The sequence below is a fragment of the Podarcis raffonei genome, chromosome 12 (assembly GCF_027172205.1).
Source record: "Podarcis raffonei isolate rPodRaf1 chromosome 12, rPodRaf1.pri, whole genome shotgun sequence".
NCBI classification, from domain to species: Eukaryota; Metazoa; Chordata; class Lepidosauria; order Squamata; family Lacertidae; genus Podarcis; species Podarcis raffonei.
In genome coordinates this window covers 31,826,097-31,846,583 of record NC_070613.1, presented here as the reverse complement: position 1 = coordinate 31,846,583, position 20,487 = coordinate 31,826,097, and the positions used below count along the sequence as shown (strand labels likewise).

The following is a 20,487-nucleotide window of genomic DNA, read 5'->3' as shown; positions in this document are numbered from 1 at the left end:
GGGAGGCCACATGTTCCCCACCCTTAGCAAGCACTTTGCCAACAATAGCATTCCCATCACCATGTTAGAAACCCTACACGAGTAGTAATGTCCCTCTTCAGACTGATGTTGCTCATACATCAGCTGGGCCGTGTTTTCCCATGTGTTTTCATAGGTACCAAGCACCTGAACAGAGACACAAACGAGCTGTGGTGTCAAAATGTATCTGGGTCTCTCATTGTAATCGCTCACCAGAGCTGACCAAGACCTTTTGCTCCCTGAGGCAAAAAGAGGGAGATGTCACCTCCTCATTCCACTTACAGAAACTGACTGGATTGGCAGCAGAATCTTACTTTAACAGTTGTGAAGGGAGATAGTTTCATCCATTGTATCTGAGGCAGCAGGGAGACCATAACAATCTGTCTAACGTATACAGTGCTGTCCTCCCCCAGAGGGGCTTGGCCAAGGGCCTTAGGAGGAACAGCCAGGGCTGTTGCCTGTGTTTCTCCCCCAGTCTCTGCCGCCTGAGCTGATAATCTCACTTTGCCCAATAGTAGGGCAGGCCCTGTCTGTCACAACAGGTACATCTGAATACTATATACAGTGGCACCTCGGGTTAAGAACTTAATTCGTTCTGGAGGTCTGTTCTTATCCTGAAACTGTTCTTAACCTGAAGCACCACTTTAGCTAATGGGGCCTCCCACTGCCACCATGCCGCCGCCGCTCGATTTCTGTTCTCATCCTAAAGCAAAGTTCTTAACCTGAGGTATTATTTCTGGGTTAGCGGAGTCTGTAACCTGAAGCGTCTGTAACCTGAGGTACCACTGTACAAATATACCATCCTTTGAAACTTGCTGAGTGTCTACTTGAGTTGATCGAAACCATTCCACTTCCTGTAAAAGCTGTAGTCTATGGTTACTTTTCCCAGTCGAAGCAAAGTCTCTGATTCTTTCTTGCATTCTATTTTTATGAATGCACATTCTTCTTTGTCAGAGGCTTGGCAAGACAGCCTGGTTTTTAATTTTATGTATATTTATTTTACAAATGTTGCCATAGCAAATACTTATTTTAAAAAGAAAGTTATTGGAATGGGTTTTAACAGTTTCCACTTTGAGGATAAAGACAAGAAGATAGCATGTGATATTAGTGAAATTCACTGGAGGGGAAGGGGGGAAAGCAGAAATCTTCTGTTGCTACATTTTCTAGGAAATATTCAAAACTGGTTGAAGAACTTACAATATAGGCATTAAGGCAGAAATTATGTGTGATTACACGTCAGTCTTAATCTACATCTGGCAGCTAACTGAGACCAATGAAACTTACAATTTTGGCACGGTTTGCACATCATAGTAAACTTACTCCCCCTCTAGTGTTGGTGGGAGCCATAAACCACAATCCCTGATTTAGCAGTCTAGCCAAACCAAAGATTGTGGTTAGTAATAGCAATAATTTTTAATTTTATTGTTTAGCTGTAACACAACAAAAACAAAAAGAACATTCAGAATTGAGCCACAAATTTAGCTCTAAGTTTCCTGGCTGCGAGCACAGATAAAGAAACTTGCAAACTAACGGTTTTCATTGTCAGATGGCGGAAAAAAACATACAAACTTGCTAGGTGTAAGAAAATTCTTTCTGAGACTAAACACAGATATTTTTCATGATTATCCTTATAAACAGAACATTTGAAGCCACGTACTTGAAATGTTTGGTGTGGGTATGACCAGAGACAAGTTAAAATGTCTTTATTTTCCCAAACTTTTTTTAAAAATACCACTTTTACTTCTGATTATTTTTAATAAATAATTTGCATTTTACTGATTTTTGCTTTTATTGGTTTAAGGGTTTTTAATACCATGTTAGTGTTGCTGTGAGTTTTCTTGAAGTCCTTTTAAATTGAAAGATGGGATATAAACATTATGAACACGTGTCGTTTGCTTAGATACTGGCTACTTCTGTTATAAATTAAATTTTACTAATTCGTTTAATTACCTGTGCCAAGCCATTTTGTCATTACTGATCTAATTTAAGTATCCCTTTGACAATAGAGTATATTTATGCACATATATGATCTTAGAACAGGTATCAGGAAGTTAGCAGTGACAGTAAAATTATATAAAGAATCATTTTAGTTGATACATTACTCTCAAGTCTACCTTTTAAATGCAGAGTCAATAGTTCTGCAATCCATTCTCTCAGCTCTTACTGCGCAACTTAGTAACGGAATAATGCTTTGTAATTTACATTGTTCAGAAACATTTCACTCGCTTAGTAAAGGGTTTTATTTAAATGCTCACAGATCTAGGCTAAGCCTTTTTGCTTTTGTTGTCAGTACCTATTGTTACATTTATTGATGCTGCTTCTTACAAAATTATAGGCTGTAATGCTGTATAGGCTCACAACCCCATTTATGAAGCCCTTTCTCTGTTACACCCTGAAGCCCCACTTTGCACCTATTTTCATCTTGACACCCAGCGATGTCACTGGGCAACAGGGTGTTTGATGGACCAGCATCTTCTAGATCAAGAGGTTTTCTGGTATAGGAGATGGCGCTTCTGTGGACAATAGCAACACACACACACACACACACACACACACACACACACACTCACTCACTCACTCTAACTCTTGTTCTAGCCTGGTACTGGACCAGGCATCCATGATGGTCACAACCATGCGCCTAATTTTAATTAATCTGACAACTGTGCTTTGCAAAAATGGAAGTTTCTGCTGATCCAAGTGTTCCTCATCCCTGCTATAGAAGAAACCTTGCTTCCTTATGAACCATCATCAGAGGTCCTCCTCCTGGTGCTGCCAGCTTGAGGGTCAAGCAGGAATAAAGCTTTCTTAGGGATGGCAGCCTGATTCTGGATCTCCTTCCTGAGGGATATTTACATAGTACCAATCCGGTTATATTTTAGGCACCAGGTTGAAACAAGTTTATTTGTTTCTCTCCTATCCCTCTACCTAGGAGGCTTCCTGTGCCTTCATAATGTGCCCTGGGATTTAACAGTGGTTTGAATTTCATTGCCGCTTATGAGTTTTAGTGTGGTTCATTATATTCTTATGGTGCACTTTATTATTTTTATATGCAGAGAAGTTATTGTGAGGCGCATTTTGGCAACTTTATTTTGGAAGCTATTTTTCTTGCGTTTTGCTAATTTCAAAGTTGGCGTGTAAATTTCCTAACTAAATTGTGCCCAGAGAGTCTTTTGTCTCACGTGTTTAAAAGAACCTCAACAATATTTTACAATATTTTGCATTTCAACAAAAAAATGAGATATCTGCTCTTCTTTTTCTCCCCTAGGATGCTTCGATTGCTCACAGGTTTCACATCATGCGAGAAAAACACCCAGAGAAGTTCAACAGCAGGTGAGACCCCTATACACATACACCTTACCTAGCAAGAGAGGCTGGTTTTCTTTCCAGATGGCGAAGAAGCATCTGCCATGACAAAGAAAGTTATGAATTTATCATGAATGGAATAGTGTCACTGGCTGCAACATCAGTACACCTTTCATTAAGGTGTGTCCTCACCAGCACTCTTGTCACTTTTCATTTCAGTTTCCCCCTCACTTCCCTGGAACAGATCTTTGCATGTACCCATTCACAAATATTGGCTTGTTTCCTTTCCCCCTTCTCCTTCTGGAAATGTTGAAGTGGATTCTAATTCTTTTTAGTCCTTATAAATTGTATTGTGCCCAAGCACAATGAGTCCTTATAAATTGTATTGTGCCCAAGCACAATGAGATAAATGAGAGCCAACTTGGGCGGGGAAAAGAGAAGGATAGGATTTGAGTTAGGATTGTGATCCAGGATCATGAAATAATTGTGATTAGCTTCTTCTATAGAAATATGTATAGGTGACCAACAAGGAAGCCAGTGTGGTGTAGTGGTTAAGAGCGGTAGTCTCGTAATCTGGGGAACCGGGTTCGCGTCTCCGCTCCTCCACATGCAGCTGCTGGGTGACCTTGGGCCAGTCACACTTCTCTGAAGTCTCTCAGCCCCACTCACCTCACAGAGTGTTTGTTGTGGGGGAGGAAGGGAAAGGAGAATGTTAGCCGCTTTGAGACTCCTTCGGGTAGTGATAAAGCGGGATATCAAATCCAAACTCTTCTTCTTCTTTATAAAGGGGTTGGGGGAGAGATTCAAGTTATTCAAGTCAGCAAGGGGAGCAGCAAGTGAAGTGTGTCCTTAGCAAGCAAAAACAGGTACCTCTGTTAAGAAAAAGGTACAGCCTTGTGTGTGGAATAGACAACTCTGAGGATGTGAAGCACAAACGATGACAGATTCAGCATGCATTCTTTGCGCTAGTATCGGTAGCAGATTGCGTCAAACACTTTCTGTCTATATGAACTTTTCACATATAGGGTCCCCTCCCCCTTCTAGTAAAATCAGTTGTTTTCCAATATTGTAGCTGAAGTAGGTACCATTCTAAATAACAAACTGCTCTGGCATATAAAATGCTTGCCTCTCAAGACCAGCGTGATAGAGATGATGATGCACTGTGTGGTATTTGAAGATCCCTGAGTTGACACTTTGCCATTAGGCATTGCAGAACACTTATTAGGCAGCTGCAGCTGTGAATCCTTATGTTTTGCTTCTACTCACATACTTGTGGAGCCTCTTTCATACTCATCGCAAGAGCCACTGAATGCTGTTTTACAAATATAGTCCTGTCGTTAGGAATCCTAAAAAAATGTGTGAAATCTGCAAAAATGAAGCTTTACACAAGTTCCTCGGGACGGGTTGGGGGAGTTGTTCACATGAACTGTGCTCCAAAGGTTATTTATATAAATATAATATAAATTATATTAATATTAAGTAATAATAATAATTTATTATTCATATCCCACACATCTGGTTGGGTTTCCCCATTTGGGGTGGGAGGTAGGTAGGAAGTGTTAATAAATACACATAGAGTTTCTCATTTGATTTTTTTTTCTTTCCCCTATTTTTCATTGGGAAGTGGGTAGGGATTTTGTAACAGAAAGCATGATCCTTAAAAGTGCTGACTTGGCGGACTAGCCTACCTCCCCCAGTTGTCACAAATGCTGTGGTGAATGGGAATTCTGAAGGATTCTTAGCATTTATGTAAGCAGGTTTTGATGTGTTAAATCTACGGGACCGCCTCTCCTGGTATGCCCCACAGAGGACCTTAAGGTCCATGAATAACCATAGTTTAGAGATTCCGGACCCTAAGAAAGTCAGACTATCCTCCACCAGGGCCAGGGCCTTTTCAGTAATGGCTCTGACCTGGTGGAATGCTCTGTCCCATGAGACTAGGGCACTTCAGGATTTAACCTCCTTCCGTCGGGCCTGTAAGACCGAGCTATTCCACCTGGCCTTTAATTTGAATTCAGCCTGATCGTTTATTTCCCTTCTCTTCCCTCCCCCTCCCCTTTTATGAAGATCACCTGCTCTGAGACCCCACAGCTAATTCTCCCGTGGTCTCCTCACTGGCCCAAGTAGGACCAATTCAGCCAGCTAGCCCTGGGGATTATTTCCCCTAAATTGATTTTTGAATTTTGAATTTTATTGTTATTCACGTTTTTTATACTGTATTTTATGCTCCTTTTATAATTAAGTGTTTTAAATTTGTTGTTAGCTGCCCTGAGCCCGGTTTTTGAACCGGGAAGGGCGGGGTATAAATAAATTATTATTATTATTATTATTATTATTATCATCATCATCATCATCATCATCATCATCATCATATTAAGGGACAAACACAGGGGAGGCAAACCTCAGGCCCAGAGGACAAATGCACCTCACCAGGGGCACCAGCTCTTGGGGGCTGAGCCCTTTTGCCCTGCCCCATATTGGGGGGGAGGGTCCAGGGCCCCAATGTTCAAATAGCACAGAGGTGAAACATGGAGCCAACCATGGCACAGCTCCAGTGGCTGGCTCCTTCCCCCAGGTTCGAATCAGCCTCCCACAAGTGGCAGTGCCAAAAGGAGGCAGAAGAAGAGGAGCTGCCAGCCATTGAAACCACACAATTGCCATGTTCTTGGCTCCTTCTGACATCCTGATGTCCCGTGTGAGACATTGCGCCCCCCCCCCATGGCCCTCACAAGCTGGCACCTCTGCACCTTGTACCCCTGCCAGCCTCTGTCTGGCTTTCAACGCTGTCTGCCAGTCATGCTTCTCTCCACAGGCCACACTCCTTGCTGGCACTGCTCCAGGCTCTCCTTAAGAGCTTCTGTCTGGTTGGAATGCATCTTTGAACTGTGAGCTTGCATGGATGGATAGCTAGGGATGATGGGAATCGTAGTCCCAAACATTTGGAGGGCCGGAGTTTGCCTATGCCTGATCTAGAGGCTGTGTTCCTGATGCTCCTGGCTTCTGAAGTGAAGTGGAATAGGACTTTCTCGCTGGAGGGAACATAATTTATAGCATATAGGAAACTCCTTCTCAGCTTCCATAGGCACATTAAGACCTTCCTTTTTAAGAGAATCTTGGAAGAGGAGGTAGTTTTAGAAGACATCTGAAGGCAGCCCTGTTTAGGGAAGTTTTTAATGTCTGAAGTTTTTAGTGTACTGTTGGGAGCTGCCCAGAGTGGCTGGGGAAACCCAGCCAGGTGGGCAGGGTATAAATAATAAAATTATTATTATTATTATTATTAGTTGTGTTTGCTGGTAGTTGCTGTTGATAGTTAACATATTCACTATTTTAATTTTCCAGTGGTTGCTCATTTTACTGTTTTCATTGAGTTTTCATTGTTTTTATTGTTAACCACCTGGGAGGCCTACATTCAAGCAGTGTATAATGACATTAAATAAATAAGTACATGTTTTATGAGATACATGAAGAAACCAGATGGGCAAAGAATCTGAAGTAGGGCAAATGGGTGTGGTTTCTGCAGCAGCTGTAGAAGGAGCTGGAATTGTGGTGATACAAGGTTTTTGGGGCTATGAGAACATGTTCCTTGAAGTCTAGCACCACCCATGTGGAACTGTATACTGTTATAAGTTCCTGTTTTACAATGGCGCATCTCCAAAATGGTTCTCTCAAGAATGATTCTATAGCAAGAATGCAGCTTTGGGCTAGCCAAGGTCAGTCTAAGTGCCTGCAGAGACAAATGGCAGGAGCTATCAAACACTTGGCAAATGCAGGATTTCTAGCCTCTTAATCGTGAAGCTGGTTTATAAGGGTCCTGCTGCATATTTTCAGCAGTTGGCAATTATAAGTTATAAAAAGCTCAGCTAATCATATGGTTTCGGCTCAGATTTCATGTCACAATAAATCATATGCCATTAATAACATCTGCTAGCCGTCTTACCTTGAAATTCATCTATATTTCAAAGAACCTGATGCCTCTAACATTATCTTAAGGAAATTAATTGCAAAAATATATAGTCTTACTCCTTATACTCTTTGCTGTATAGATACTTGAAGAATCTGAGTGGGAAATTATCTAGTACTGGGATAATTCCCATCATGAAAGGTTGTGCAAAATAACTGTCAAAGTTTAATTTGCTGTGGAACTACTATATTATGTTTGCCTATTGTGAAGTCACTTCTTATGTAAAAGCACTTCAAAGAGGAGAGCAGGGTCTATGCACTCTCTGGCTTGGTTCTCACATCACGCCAAGCCAAACCATGGCTTAGTGTGAATGTGCAAAAAATCTGGGCTCTGGGAGAGGAGTTTGCACTTGCTTTATTCCTCACCTATCATTTTGGTACTGTGCTTTGTTGAGCCAAACCACAGGCTGACATGGCATGTCATCTGAACCCAGGCTTGTGGTTAAGGTCTCCTGGAACAACCATGAGCCAGAAACCAAACCTTGGTTACAGCTTCTGGTTTGTCTGGAGAGCCATGAGCCTTGGTTCGGATGACATGCTAAGCCAAACTATGCCTTAGCTTAGCACAGTGTAGCAGCAGAACAACTAGGGTGGAGTGAAGCGGCTCAGTTCTTTTCTCTGGAAACCTGCATACTTGTGCATTTGTGCTAACCTGTGGTTTAGCTTAGTGTGATGTGTGAACCAGACCTCTGTCATGGATGAACATTCCCATCAGGTAAAGCCCATCCTGTTCCTCATGCTGAAAGACCCAAAACATTTTATAGAAACAAATGTCACCTTCTGACATTTGTTTCTGAACTCTTGTTATGATGAAGAAATACAGCACCCCAAATGTAAATGCATCATCTTGGAAGTAATCAAACTTCTAAGTTAGTAAGATGGCAGGCAGAGTCTGAAACTCTTTGCGTTCTCATTTTTCTCCTATGTAGCTGATAGCTGCGGTCTTGACATTTTCTGTCTGTCAGTGCAATTATGGCCCTGTTTGGTGCCAATATCTGCCACTTAACATCTGCTGACAGTCTCATTTAATAACACCATATACTTAGCCATCTTGGAGGCCACATGCATAAAATCATCTACTAAACTATACATAAAGTATGATAAAGTCTCTGAGCCACAAGTATGGAATTTAACTTTTGAGGAGAAGAAAAAGATAAGACAAAACGGTACCTACATCATCATCCTGACCAGGTTCCATGTTTTGAAGTAAACCTTATTCTGTGTTATAGATCCTTCTAGTACTAAGGTAGATGAAGCCTTGGACTTAATAGTGTTGCTTCAGAGTTTAGGGCTGGCCTGTGCAGCAATAATTTTCATGGAGCGCAATTAGTGCCTGTGATCCTAGAGGACATGCATCTTGCATTTTATAGTGTTTCTAAGATGTTGCCTTCTTAGTTTGTGATTTTAACAGGAAAATGTCAACCATTATTCATTTCCATGGATAGCGCCAATCCAATTGTATGCATGAACCACCATTGTACAAGTTCAGTCCGGTTTCCACTTTTGGCATGTCATTTGACTAGAATTAACTCCTCCCCCCCCCAATTTTTTTTCTTGTTTGTAGCAGCATAACAAGCTCTGTATTGTGCTTGTGCTGGACCACGAACACTTTGTGAACCCTGACTTAAGGAAAATGGTGTTGTCTATTTCCTCTGTTTCTTTAAAAACAACAACCATATCTAGCTGTTTGGTTTTGTTAAAGGCTTAAAAACAAACAAAAAACAGTAGTGGTAGATATTTGTACTCGTAACACCATGGCCCATTGTTTAGCTTTGCAAAGAAGTGTGAAGGGTGAACATGGCCCACAAATATTGGTGCACCAGTCAATTATATTTAAATAGTCTAGAGAACATAAATAGCACGCAGGCCTGTACTCACCTGTTCCAAACCACTCATACATATTCCAAGCCATTAATGCAGTTTCTGTTGAAATCAGCTGAAGTTTTTAATGCAGCTGGAGACTCACCTGTTTGTCCACCTTAACTTTAGGAGTTACTTATGAAAAAAATCTAAGAAGGGATAGAAAATTAAACCTATAGCTTTAAGCTATTCTTCCTTGGGGGAATGGTGATGCTTCTTAATCTCTAGAACAAGACCAGAATTATTGTGTCGGTGACTGCCTTTCAGTGTACCCTTGAAATAATAGATGTCAGCTTGACAGGGCTCTGCTGTCAGCATAGGAGAATCACAGTCTGCACCACAGGCTGACAAATCCAGGCACTCTTTAATGTTAAGCATCTTTCCCTGCTGAGTTGAAAAATTGCCCAGCATACACTCTGCAAGTACAAACTGTTGATTCAAAACAGATCCATATGCTATAGGCCAATGTCAATAAAATCTAATTTTCTTCAAAAGATGTCAGGCAGGCAACATATTTTCATTACATGGATTACTTTGAGTACTTCAGAGTCGCCGTCCCCATACCCTGCACAGTTAACCCAGGATGTTGAAGTGTCAACTGTGTATCATCTTATTCATTAAATCAATGGCCGTTCAGTAGCCATTTATTTAATGGGCATGCAAAACCTTTTGGCTTGGCTTAGAAGTAAGCTTAACAGCTACCAGCTTTTGAGAGAATTAACTTGGTTTATTCCAATTTCATTCGAGCCCAGTCAAACTTGTCCATCAGTACTACCATCTATTTAGTACTACCTAAATTTAGTATTACCTAAATAAAAGGGCATAAGCGTCATCAGTCGACCACAAAGGACAAGCACTTCCCATCCATTTGCATCAACAGAGCACTTTTTCAGTATACTAATCTTTCGTTTATACACAGCCTGTAGAAATTTAGAATCTGAAAAACTGGGGAAACCTTAAGTTTACTTTATTTTCCACGGTCCTCCTTATACAGACAGATCAGAGCCTGATTTTAACATGTAAATTCCTGCTTTTTGCAAAGCATTCTTGTTTATAGAGCTGTCCACAGAGACAAAAACACATTATCTAGCATGTCATCATTCTTATACTCTTCCCCCTTGCCTTTAAGCAGAAGAATGAAGTGGAGGCGGCTAATGCATAGCCTTTTAGAAAGTGTATCTTCAACATTTTAGAAACCATTTTTCAGTTCCTGCTTGTGACAATTCATTTGAATTGCTTGTGTTGTTTCTTAACATGTATCACTTTTATGCAAATAAAACTTTGTTTTGACTTGATCACAGTTTGCATTTTTAGAAGTAGCATCATTCAGTCATATTGTTTTTCATGCCTTTGCATTAGGATGCTCGCATAACTAAACACATTTACATCTCATTCTTCAAAGTAGAGGATTGTGTTTGTGATACAGAACATTATCGAGATTGCAGACTTCCAGTGTAATTCACCATCTCCTTAAACAATTGTACTAGTATTTAAACTGGCTTATTCCCATTGAACTGTTTAGTCTGCTGCTGCTGTTGTTGCAACTGCTGTGGCACAAATAAAGCATTTCCTTATCCCTGACAAGCATGATGAAGCTGCCCCACTTGTCTTCAAACACATCTATCATACCTTGTTACTGTGTTTTGCCATTGCAATCTTGTCGGGTACTAACTAAAGGGACATAGCTAGTCTAAGGAATTCTGGGCTGAGATGCAATAGGTCCTCTTCTGACCTCATGAAACCTTTGTCACCTCAACCCCCCAAAAATCTATGCCATGTGGCTTCTTCCTCAATCTACAGACATCAAAGCTGAATCACTGAAGTGGCACATGCACAAGTTTTTTATCCTAACTTCAAGATGCACTTGTACATATATTCATAGGGATTAATAAAGCAGTGCTCATGAACTCATACATATTGTGATTCATCAGCACTAGCCCATGTACACCAGTGAGGCAGGATAAAAGACAAAAACATGGATGAAACACAGTGCAGGTGGATTGCATGTTAAGACTTATTTTTGCATTGTGTTTTATCAATACATAGACATGTACATTAGGCAGAAGGGTGGAAAGATGAGAACGCATCGTTTCCGTAAGAATGGAATACAGTGGTACCTCGGGTTAAGAACTTAATTCGTTCTGGAGGTCCGTACTTAACCTGAAACTGTTCTTAACCTGAAGCACCACTTTAGCTAATGGGGCCTCCTGCTGCCACTGTGCCGGCGCTGCACGATTTCTGTTCTTATCCTGAAGCAAAGTTCTTAACCCGAGGTAATATTTCTGGGTCAGCGAAGTCTGTAACCTGAAGCGTATGTAACCCAAGGTACCACTGTATTTGGCACAAAGTCTTGCTAAGAAGAGTAATTCAAGGCTGCGACAGAATATATCTTCTTTTCCCATAGTCTGAAAAATTGGCTTTGCTAAAATCTTCAGACATCAGTTTTAATAACAAAACCTCTTGTCTGGTTGTAATATCCGGGCTCCATTATAAGTGACATATTGCTTCCATTTTATGACTTTCTGAAGAGTTTGCAACTACTCAGAGATAGCAAACTGTTAAATAGTTTCAATGTTGACCAAATAGTTACAATTTTTTGTATTCAATAAGCATTACTTGTATCATTTACTATCATTCACTGCTTGGTAAACTGCTTTCTTCCTTTTGTTTTACATGCTAAAAGAAGCTTGTGGTCATCTCATTTTTAAAAAATTGTTTGCTTTAGAAGACTAATTAGCTTTGCTAGATTTGACAAATCTGCCATTCAGTCTTTTCTAGAGTAATCATAGTCACTCTAGCAATAGCAACTTCAGATTGAGAAGCAAAGTATACTGCTTCTACTGTATATTTATTGAAAAGATTAGGGAGATTGAGGAATTTGAACTTTGTAGATTCCTGTGCAAAATAACCTGATTCACACTTCTTGAACCAACGTGTGGATAAACTTAACTCTCCACGTTCCACTCCAGATTTTGCACTTCTGTTAAAAGGTACATTTAAATAAAGAGGTGTTACTGTTTTTCAGCAGGATGGAATTATGCAAAAGTGTCACAGACAGGAAGTAGATGTGTTCATTCTTCAGTAAAATGTTGTTTCCTGAATAAAGCACTGTTGACCTTCTTAACATGCAGAATTGTGTTTTGCCATGGTTCTTCTGGAGTGGCTCCCACATATACTAAACCATGTTCAGAGGAATAAATGCATCTAGCATACTGTGGCATATACGCAGCATTCATGCATTACATGTGCCACCTGCATCAAAATTACTCATTCAAGGAGTGCCCCTACTTAAACCTGCTCTTTCTTTTGCAGAGATCAAAACATCATTTGCATCATTTAGGATATTTGAGTTAATTAATCTTCATCTGTTGAAATGAATATGATCTGCAGAAGTTAGTAGAGCTTCCATCTTTGCTGGTTCTAATTTGACTAGACACTCAACCTCAAAGGAAATTACCGTATTTTTCGCTCTATAACACGCACCCGACCATAACACGCACGTAGTTTTTAGAGGAGGAAAATCTGCAGGCATGCCACCCGTAGGCATTCCCTCCATAACACGCACAGACATTTCTCCTTACTTTCTAGGAGGAAAAAAGTGAGTGTTATGGTGCAAAAAATACGGTACTTCTCAGCCTCCACATTTGATCATAGGGATACTTCACAAACATTTTCTCTCTAACCCTAAGAAGAAGAGTTCTGGAATTGTTGCCAGGTTCTAGACTATTTGTGTGTTGAAGCTAGAAAACTAACCCACCCACCCCCCAATTTAAATAACCATTAGGTATATTTGTTTTACTTGGCCTAATATTTTTATGGTTTCTTTGGTCTTGTTAAATTTAATCTGTTATTTATTTTTACCCAGTGTCCCTTATTATATCCTCATGTGCATAATTCCAGTTCACAGGCTTGGTGAAAACAGCAACCCTCCCCAGCAGATCTTGCCCCAGTGAGGCAGTTGCAAGGACTGAAGGTCCCCACCTTCCCATGGTTCATTCCCAAGCAATCTGAGCTTCCTTTGTCTTGCCTGCTTCTGCTGTGCCCTCTTCATACATACCTCTGTGGGTTCTGGAAAACTGGGGGGGGGGGTGGAGAGCGCAGGAGAAGAGGCCCCCTCTTCTTCAGCCTCTACTTCTGCCTCTGATTCTGGGCTGCAGTCTGTCACAGACTCTTCCTGCTCACTAAACCCTGTTACTTCTTCAGCTTCCCACACCTCCTCCTCCCAGTTTGCTCCCTCTGGCCACTCGTCACCATCCCACCACCAATCTCCTGACTCTGAACTTTCTTCCCTTGGGGGGTTGCCCAGCTGATGCCGCCCCCCACTCTTCTGCATCCAGCCAGTCCATGACGGCTCCTTAACTTCCTTGAACTCCCCTTTTGTTCTGACTTTCTCCCCCTCCTCATTCCTCCCGCTTCTTCTGTTCCTTTAGCAGACTTTAGTGTCATGCGAAATAATAAAGGCTGAAGGTTTCAAGTATGAGCCAGGATTTCAGATTTTATTATAAAGTTAAATCAATAGCTACTTAATGCCCTTGGTTTAGTGTTTTAATAAAATAAAATAAAAACTGACAAGCTGACAGACCTGCAGGAAAATGCTGTTAAACCATGTCTGTTGCATGAAATTTAAAGTCTCTCTCTATTTGAGTAGTATTTTCTTCAATACATTATGTCCTTTGACAACTTAGGACAGAGATCCACCCCCTATAAACTTTGAAGAAATTCCACTGAAGTCAGTGAGCTTGAGGATCCTGAAGTGCATTTTTTTAGTGTGTATTCTTTAGCATGTGTCTATGAACTAACAAAAGCTTGCTTCACGCTTGAAAAAACTCTGGCACACATGTCAGTAACCGATATGACCATATACTGTGCAAGGGTGCAGCAAGGAACAAGTGACATATATCTCTTTTGGAGACAATATTAGGTTTTCTCATGGAGGTAATTTTAGAGAAATGCCTTTGCACATAAATGAGAATGTAAACTTGCCATGTGCACGCTTTTGCCATCTCAAAAGTAAAGGTATTGAGCAGTCCGTAGCATGCTATTTGCAATTCAATACAGAATGTGACTGCCTCTTTAGCAGTATAGTAGGAATATTTGTATTTGTCAGAAAGGGTTTTGTGGTGGATATGTCTCTAGTCTAGAGCAAGAATGGGGAACCTGAGCCATCTAAATGGTGTTGGACTCCAATTCTCAAGAGTCCTGAACCTTGATTATGGTGGCTGGGGTTGATGGAAGTTGAAGTCCAGAAACATTGTGAGGACCACAGGTTCTCTATACCTGAGCTAGAGCTACTTAGGCATGTGGCCAACAGACTTTATTATTATGGCCTAAGGAAGGGACGTGGGTGGCGCTGTGGGTTAAACCACAGAGCCTAGGACTTGCCAATCAGAAGGTCGGCGGTTCGAATCCCCGTGACGGGGTGAGCTCCCATTGCTCGGTTCCTGCTCCTGCCAACCTAGCAGTTCGAAAGCACATCAAAGTGCAAGTAGATAAATAGGTACCGCTCTGGCGGGAAGGTAAACAGCGTTTCCGTGCGCTACTCTGGTTCACCAGAAGTGGCTTAGTCATGCTGGCCACATGACCCAGAAGCTGTCTGCAGACAAATGCCAGCTCCCTCGGCCAGTAAAGCGAGATGAGCACCGCAACCCCAGAGTCGTCCGCGACTGGACCTAATGGTCAGGGGTCCCTTTACCTTTACCTTTTTATGCCTGTTGCAAGTACAAGGAAGTAAGGGGCCCTTCCAGTGGTCTGAAACAGCACGGTCCTGATGTTAGAACCATACCAGCTTAGTTTTCTTTGGTGCAACGAGGAGCTCCTCCTCTTCCATAATGTGAAAAGCCAAGGGCCATAGTAAGTAGGTGCCTCTTAAGTAACCGACAAAAGGTGTAAAACATCGGTGCCAAATGCACGTCTGTGAAAAAGCAGTTTAACAGTTTTGGAACCAAAACTGAGCAAGAGTGTAGTGGAAGGAGAGCTGACCTCCCCCCCCCCCCCCCCGCAAGGAGGCTGATATGGGACTAAAGGCATTAGGCTTTAGGCTTCCTGGGGATCTTCCCATCTTCCTTGTTTACTATTTCTGCTACAAGTTGGCATTACATATTGATGTTTGTTCACATTCACTGGTTGCAGTTAACATGGCAGGTCACAATTTGGGTTAAAGGAACGCTTCTCCCTCTCTTGTTGCTTCATTAGATCAACATTTTTAGATGAGAATTCCTTCTATTTTCCTGTTTATCATAATTTAAAAAGGTGTGATGTGGCCCATTCTGGCTGCAAGCCCTGCAAGGCCACACCTTCATCCTCCTCCTCCTCCTCCTTCTTCTTCTTGAAGGGATGGGGCAGGAGAGGTGGACAATTGACCCTGCACTCTGTCAGAGCAGGGTATTATACTTGGTTAGGTCATTTCTAGCCTGTGGAGACAGAAGAAGCTGGGAGAAAGTGTGCTGGAAATCTGCTGACTGCCAGACGTGTAAATTATGTCTCTTGGGAGATCCCTTTTTTACTACTATGTTAGGCATAGAGGATTGGATTCTGCCTTCTGTCCCTGTTATACCTATGTGGCCTTAATATTACGGTGTGAAGACTGGTGCTGAGGATAGCAAGGATCAGAGAGAGCTCTCTGTTGCCCCATTTTCACACAATGAGATATTTTTGAGAATTTCATTTACAAAGGGATAATGGTTATACTCTCTATAAGCATAACTTTTAGGAATGTGCCTACACCTGTTGTAAAGCAATTGGCTCTAATGAAACATCCTTCACACTCAATGGAATTCCTGATTCCTTTGATCTTCGTGTTTTTCACCTTTTATTGCAAGACATGGCAATAATCCTCACTTTAAAAACAACAAAGAAGTGTAACCGGCAAAAAGCCCCACCTATTTTAAAATATGCTTCCTTGGGGGCAAGTATGATCTTGTCGGCATCTCTAAGGAACATTTGAATCTAAACAAATTTTTGATTTTGCAAACTAGGTTCACTTTGCATTTTACACATTATGGTGTTCCAGAAGTTTCATATTGACATAATGAATAAATGAGAACGACAGACAATATTCTGATGTCCTGAAAAAAAAGTATGTTTACTCATGCACATTTACATTATTATATTACTTTATTTATTTTTTCCTGTGGAGAGGGGAGGAATCTAGAAATGATGGAGAGTTGGCTTCTTGTGGTTCTGAGCTATAGAACAGTCATATATTACATTATAATAGAAAAGTTTGGAAAGGTTTTATGTAGCCTAACGAACATGATGGTTTGCGCTGATTAAAGCAGAGAGAGATGTCTTAAAATGTATACCATTATATGCAGCGGTGCCATTTGATGTAGCATGGAGACGAGATGAAGTTGTTTGAAAGTGCGATATACAGTTTGATCTCCAAAGCTCATTAGAATACCTGGAAGAAAGACCGCCCAGGATTCTCTGCTAAGTTCGTGGTGGGGATGCAATCATAAATGTGAAATGTTTTGGGGAAACTGAGAAGATTAACATTTCAATATATATTCACACTTGGTTATAATTACCTTTATATAATAGCTTAATATACCGTGTTTGACAGGATTTCACATATATTTTATAATTGGGTATGAAGCCATCTTAAAGTGGTAAGTGTAGCCTATCATGAATGTACCTTGAAATGTTACTCATCAGATCTCCAAAAAAGTTTCACTCTTGGACTTTATGCTATTCTTCTATCAAGGACCAAAGAACTCTTGTACTGGGATCTGCCTCTATTGTAAAGTCTTTTAAAGGGGCATGTGCCAAAATTATATGTGTACTCTTAACTCTTGAAGCGGTATTGACATATAATGTGCTTGAGCGTCTCTGAGTCCAAAATGTAGCATGTGGTGCCAACTGAAGCTTAAACGTCAGCAAGGGACATTTGTTGTGGACTGGATACAATTGGGTGTAGATCAGTGATGGCCAAACTTGGTCCTCCAGCTGTTTTGGGACTACAATTCCCATCATCCCTGACCACTGGTCCTGTTAGCTAGGGATGATGGGAGTTGTAGTCCCAAAACAGCTGGAGGACCAAGTTTGGCCATCACTGGTGTAGATGAAGCTCACAGAATGGCCTTTTCTCCCCATCATTGTGAGGCAATATGAGAAGAATTGTGTTGTGGAAATGTTTTGTAGATTATTAGTAATTATATCTTGTTTAGAATTGCCATTAGCACTAATGTTGCATCAATTAAGTTCAAGAGAAGAGTTTTAGCCTTCAAGTCTATAGCCAATTTTTCTTCACTCACCATTTTAAAAATGCATTATCCACTGAATAATGCTGAGTACACACTACAGAAAGAAATATTTTTAGCGTGTGCTAAATTGCAGTTAAATGTAATGTAAAATACATACAGAACATTTTCTCCTTTACAGGTTTAGGAGGAAAATAGCCTTAATTAGTATTTAATGGTTAATACTTAATAAACCATTAAAATGTTGCAATATTAATTTTAAGATGCAGTGGTAGTGAGGACCTTCAGAGACATGGGGTGAAGGGAACTGATAGCGTCTTTAATATAATGAAACTTAACAATTTTATTTGTAAAGAAAAACATTATTTAATAAAATGACAAGCTGTCCCACTGTAGGATACACTAATTTGCTTTTAAAACTCTGCCTTGTACTCTATAAGAAGGTGATAATTAGGTTTGCAGATTAGAATAGTTTAATCAGACCACTTGTCTAGATGCTTGTTAAAGTACATTTCCCCCTTCATATAAGCCTCCTAATAATTAAAACCAATGTTTAAAAGTCACTCATTTTCAGCATCATTTTTAGAACAAAAAACCCCCCTAATAATATGCCGTGCCATTCTTAAGCTTATAAAACTCTTTAAAAGGTTAATATTTGAAAAAGAATATGAGAAGTGATTAAGTGATAAGTTTAGGCATTGCAATTAGATTGGTAGAGCACCTATAATATAAAGCAGTACTCATTCATATCCTGATTTAATTTCTTTCACTGCCATTATTAGTTGTTCCACTTAACCTTTTTTATATAAAAAAATCACATAAAATTATCTTGCATGAGTAAATTAATACTCATTTTTTGATGTCTCTGCACATGTGAAATGTTGTACCAATATATATGTATGTATCACCAGTTTTCTAATTTTAAACAAAGCTGAAAGGGACAGTCGGTGAATCATTGCATGTTAAGTCAGTACAGGCAGTGTACCTGATTGCAGTACAAATAAAGCCAATAGATAAAATAACAATGAATGTGCAATGAATAGTTCAAGTCTAAACAATTTTAGGTTTCTCTGCTTGTCACAGGATTAGAGCTGCATCTACTGCTTTCTGAGCTTCTTCTTAAAAAGAAACCCAAGTCAATTTCCTATACTTTGTATTTTCACAGCATTAAATACTTTTTTACTTGAGTCCAGGAAGGTTGTTGTTGTTGTTTTTAAATGTGAAGTAGACCGACTCAGTTCACTTCAGTGAATAGTTTTGTGTACTCTGAGCACCTACAGACATGTTTTGCTTCTTCTTCTTTTTGGAAAAGACACAAAATTGGTTTCCCACAAAAGGAAATCTCTCAGCAGGAAATACTTTATAGTGAAGACTTCCTAGTATGCCAGAGTTTCTTTATAAAGTCACCATGTTTCTATTCTGATGTTAGATTCGTAACACATTCCTGGGAGGCCATGAAGGTCTTGAATCAGTGTCTGAGAGTGGTGATGAATTGGATGTCGGCTAACAAATTGAGGCTTCATCCGGACAAGACAAAACTGTTCTTGCTCAATAGAACTGCTTTGTTTTGATCAAAAAGTCAGGTGTACAGGTTGTTTTTTTGTGTGTGTGTGTTTACTCCCAGTCTTGCTCCTGGATGATCAGGGCACAGCTGTGGCCAGGAGTGCTTTTGTACACTTCAAGCTGGTGTGCTAACTTCCTCCAGTCCTAGAGGAAGCATATTTCACCACAATCATATTTTGCCTTAGTTTCACCAGGATTCGATTGCTTGGCATGCTTGAGACGGGGGCTGCCTTTGAGTGTTACAGTGGTATCTCGGGTTACAAACGCTTCAGGTTACAATCGCTTCGGGTTACAAACTCTTCTAACCCGGAAGTAGTACCTTGGGTTGAGAACTTTGCCCCAGGAAGAGAACGGTAATCATGCGCCAGTTGCATGGCGGCAGCAGGAGGCCCCATTAGCGAAAGCGCGTCTCAGGTTAAGAACGGTTTTGGGTTAAGAACGGACCTCTGGAACGAATTAAGTTCTTAACCCGAGGTAACACTGTGCTTGGAAACTTATGCTGAAACAGCCAAAGTTCTGAAGGAAGTCGGCATACATTGTTGTCCTTCTCACAATTTAATCCACACAAGAGCCTTGTAGTAGTAATAGTAACAGGCAGCTTCCAACACAAATAAAAAAACATAACAAAACATCAAATATTAAAAACTTCCCCATACAGGGCTATCTTCAGGTGTAAGGTAGGTTAGGCTGAGAGTTGGTGACTTGCCCCAGGGTCATCCATGGAACTTCACGGCTGAGTGGAGGTTTGAACCTTGTTTTCCTAGGACTAGTCCAACACTAACTGCTGCACAATGCTGGCTCTCAGATACTTAAAATACTGTCTGCTCTGCTATCTCTGCTGCATGTCCTACTTCCATCAGAGCTACTGTTCATGGGAACACAGGCAAGGACAGCCTCTCTCTGCCCCAGGAGATTAAAAAAAACTTTTAAAAACCAACAAACCATAAATAACAAACACATGTAAAGAATTACAGTACATAGAAGTCTTGTTTCGTTTGGTATGCAACACTATGTTTTGAGTCTTTAGTCTGTTTTTCAAAGAAAGAATACGAAGAGCAATACATTATTACATCTCAAGCTATCAAGTGAAGCTGGTGTTGAGGTCCCCAGTTTCACTGGTGATTAACCATAGAATGAACCCATACCACTGTCCTACAAAATCACATTCCATGTTTGTTTGTCTTGTTGCTTGCATTTGCTATGTCAGTATTTCCATTAAGGCATATGCCCCAGGAGATCTGGCTGACCCCTTCCTTAATGGCATGTCAGGTGAAAACTTCATTGCTTGTTTTGGCAGGCCGGTTGGCCTGACCAGCTCCTGAACTGCTATCCACCAGCTTTTTAAAAAGTGGGTTTATCTGCTCTTCTTGTTCAGCTTAATATTATATGGTGTTTTTAATGTTGTCAGCTGCCGTGGGCATCTCAGAAATGAGACAGAAAGGCGAGAGAGAAATATATTTAAATAAATAAACTCTATTCAGATGAAATTTGTTTGTTTGCAGGAGTTTGCATGCAGCTGCAGAAGTTTCCACTTCTGCCCTTAGACAGAAGGAGAAGGAAAAAATGTCATAGAATTATTTAAATG

General features: G+C 40.6%; 1 protein-coding gene across 6 annotated transcripts in view; it reads left to right on the top strand.

The window, feature by feature from the left end:
• The window catches only part of DGKB (diacylglycerol kinase beta), a 274,841-nt gene that overhangs the window by 163,226 nt on the left and 91,128 nt on the right, over positions 1–20,487 (top strand). For all 6 annotated transcript variants that reach the window (XM_053409631.1, XM_053409632.1, XM_053409633.1 and 3 more), the window contains one exon: positions 3,284–3,348. In XM_053409631.1, the coding sequence (XP_053265606.1) occupies positions 3,284–3,348 (65 nt within the window). The remainder of the gene's footprint in view (positions 1–3,283; positions 3,349–20,487) is intronic.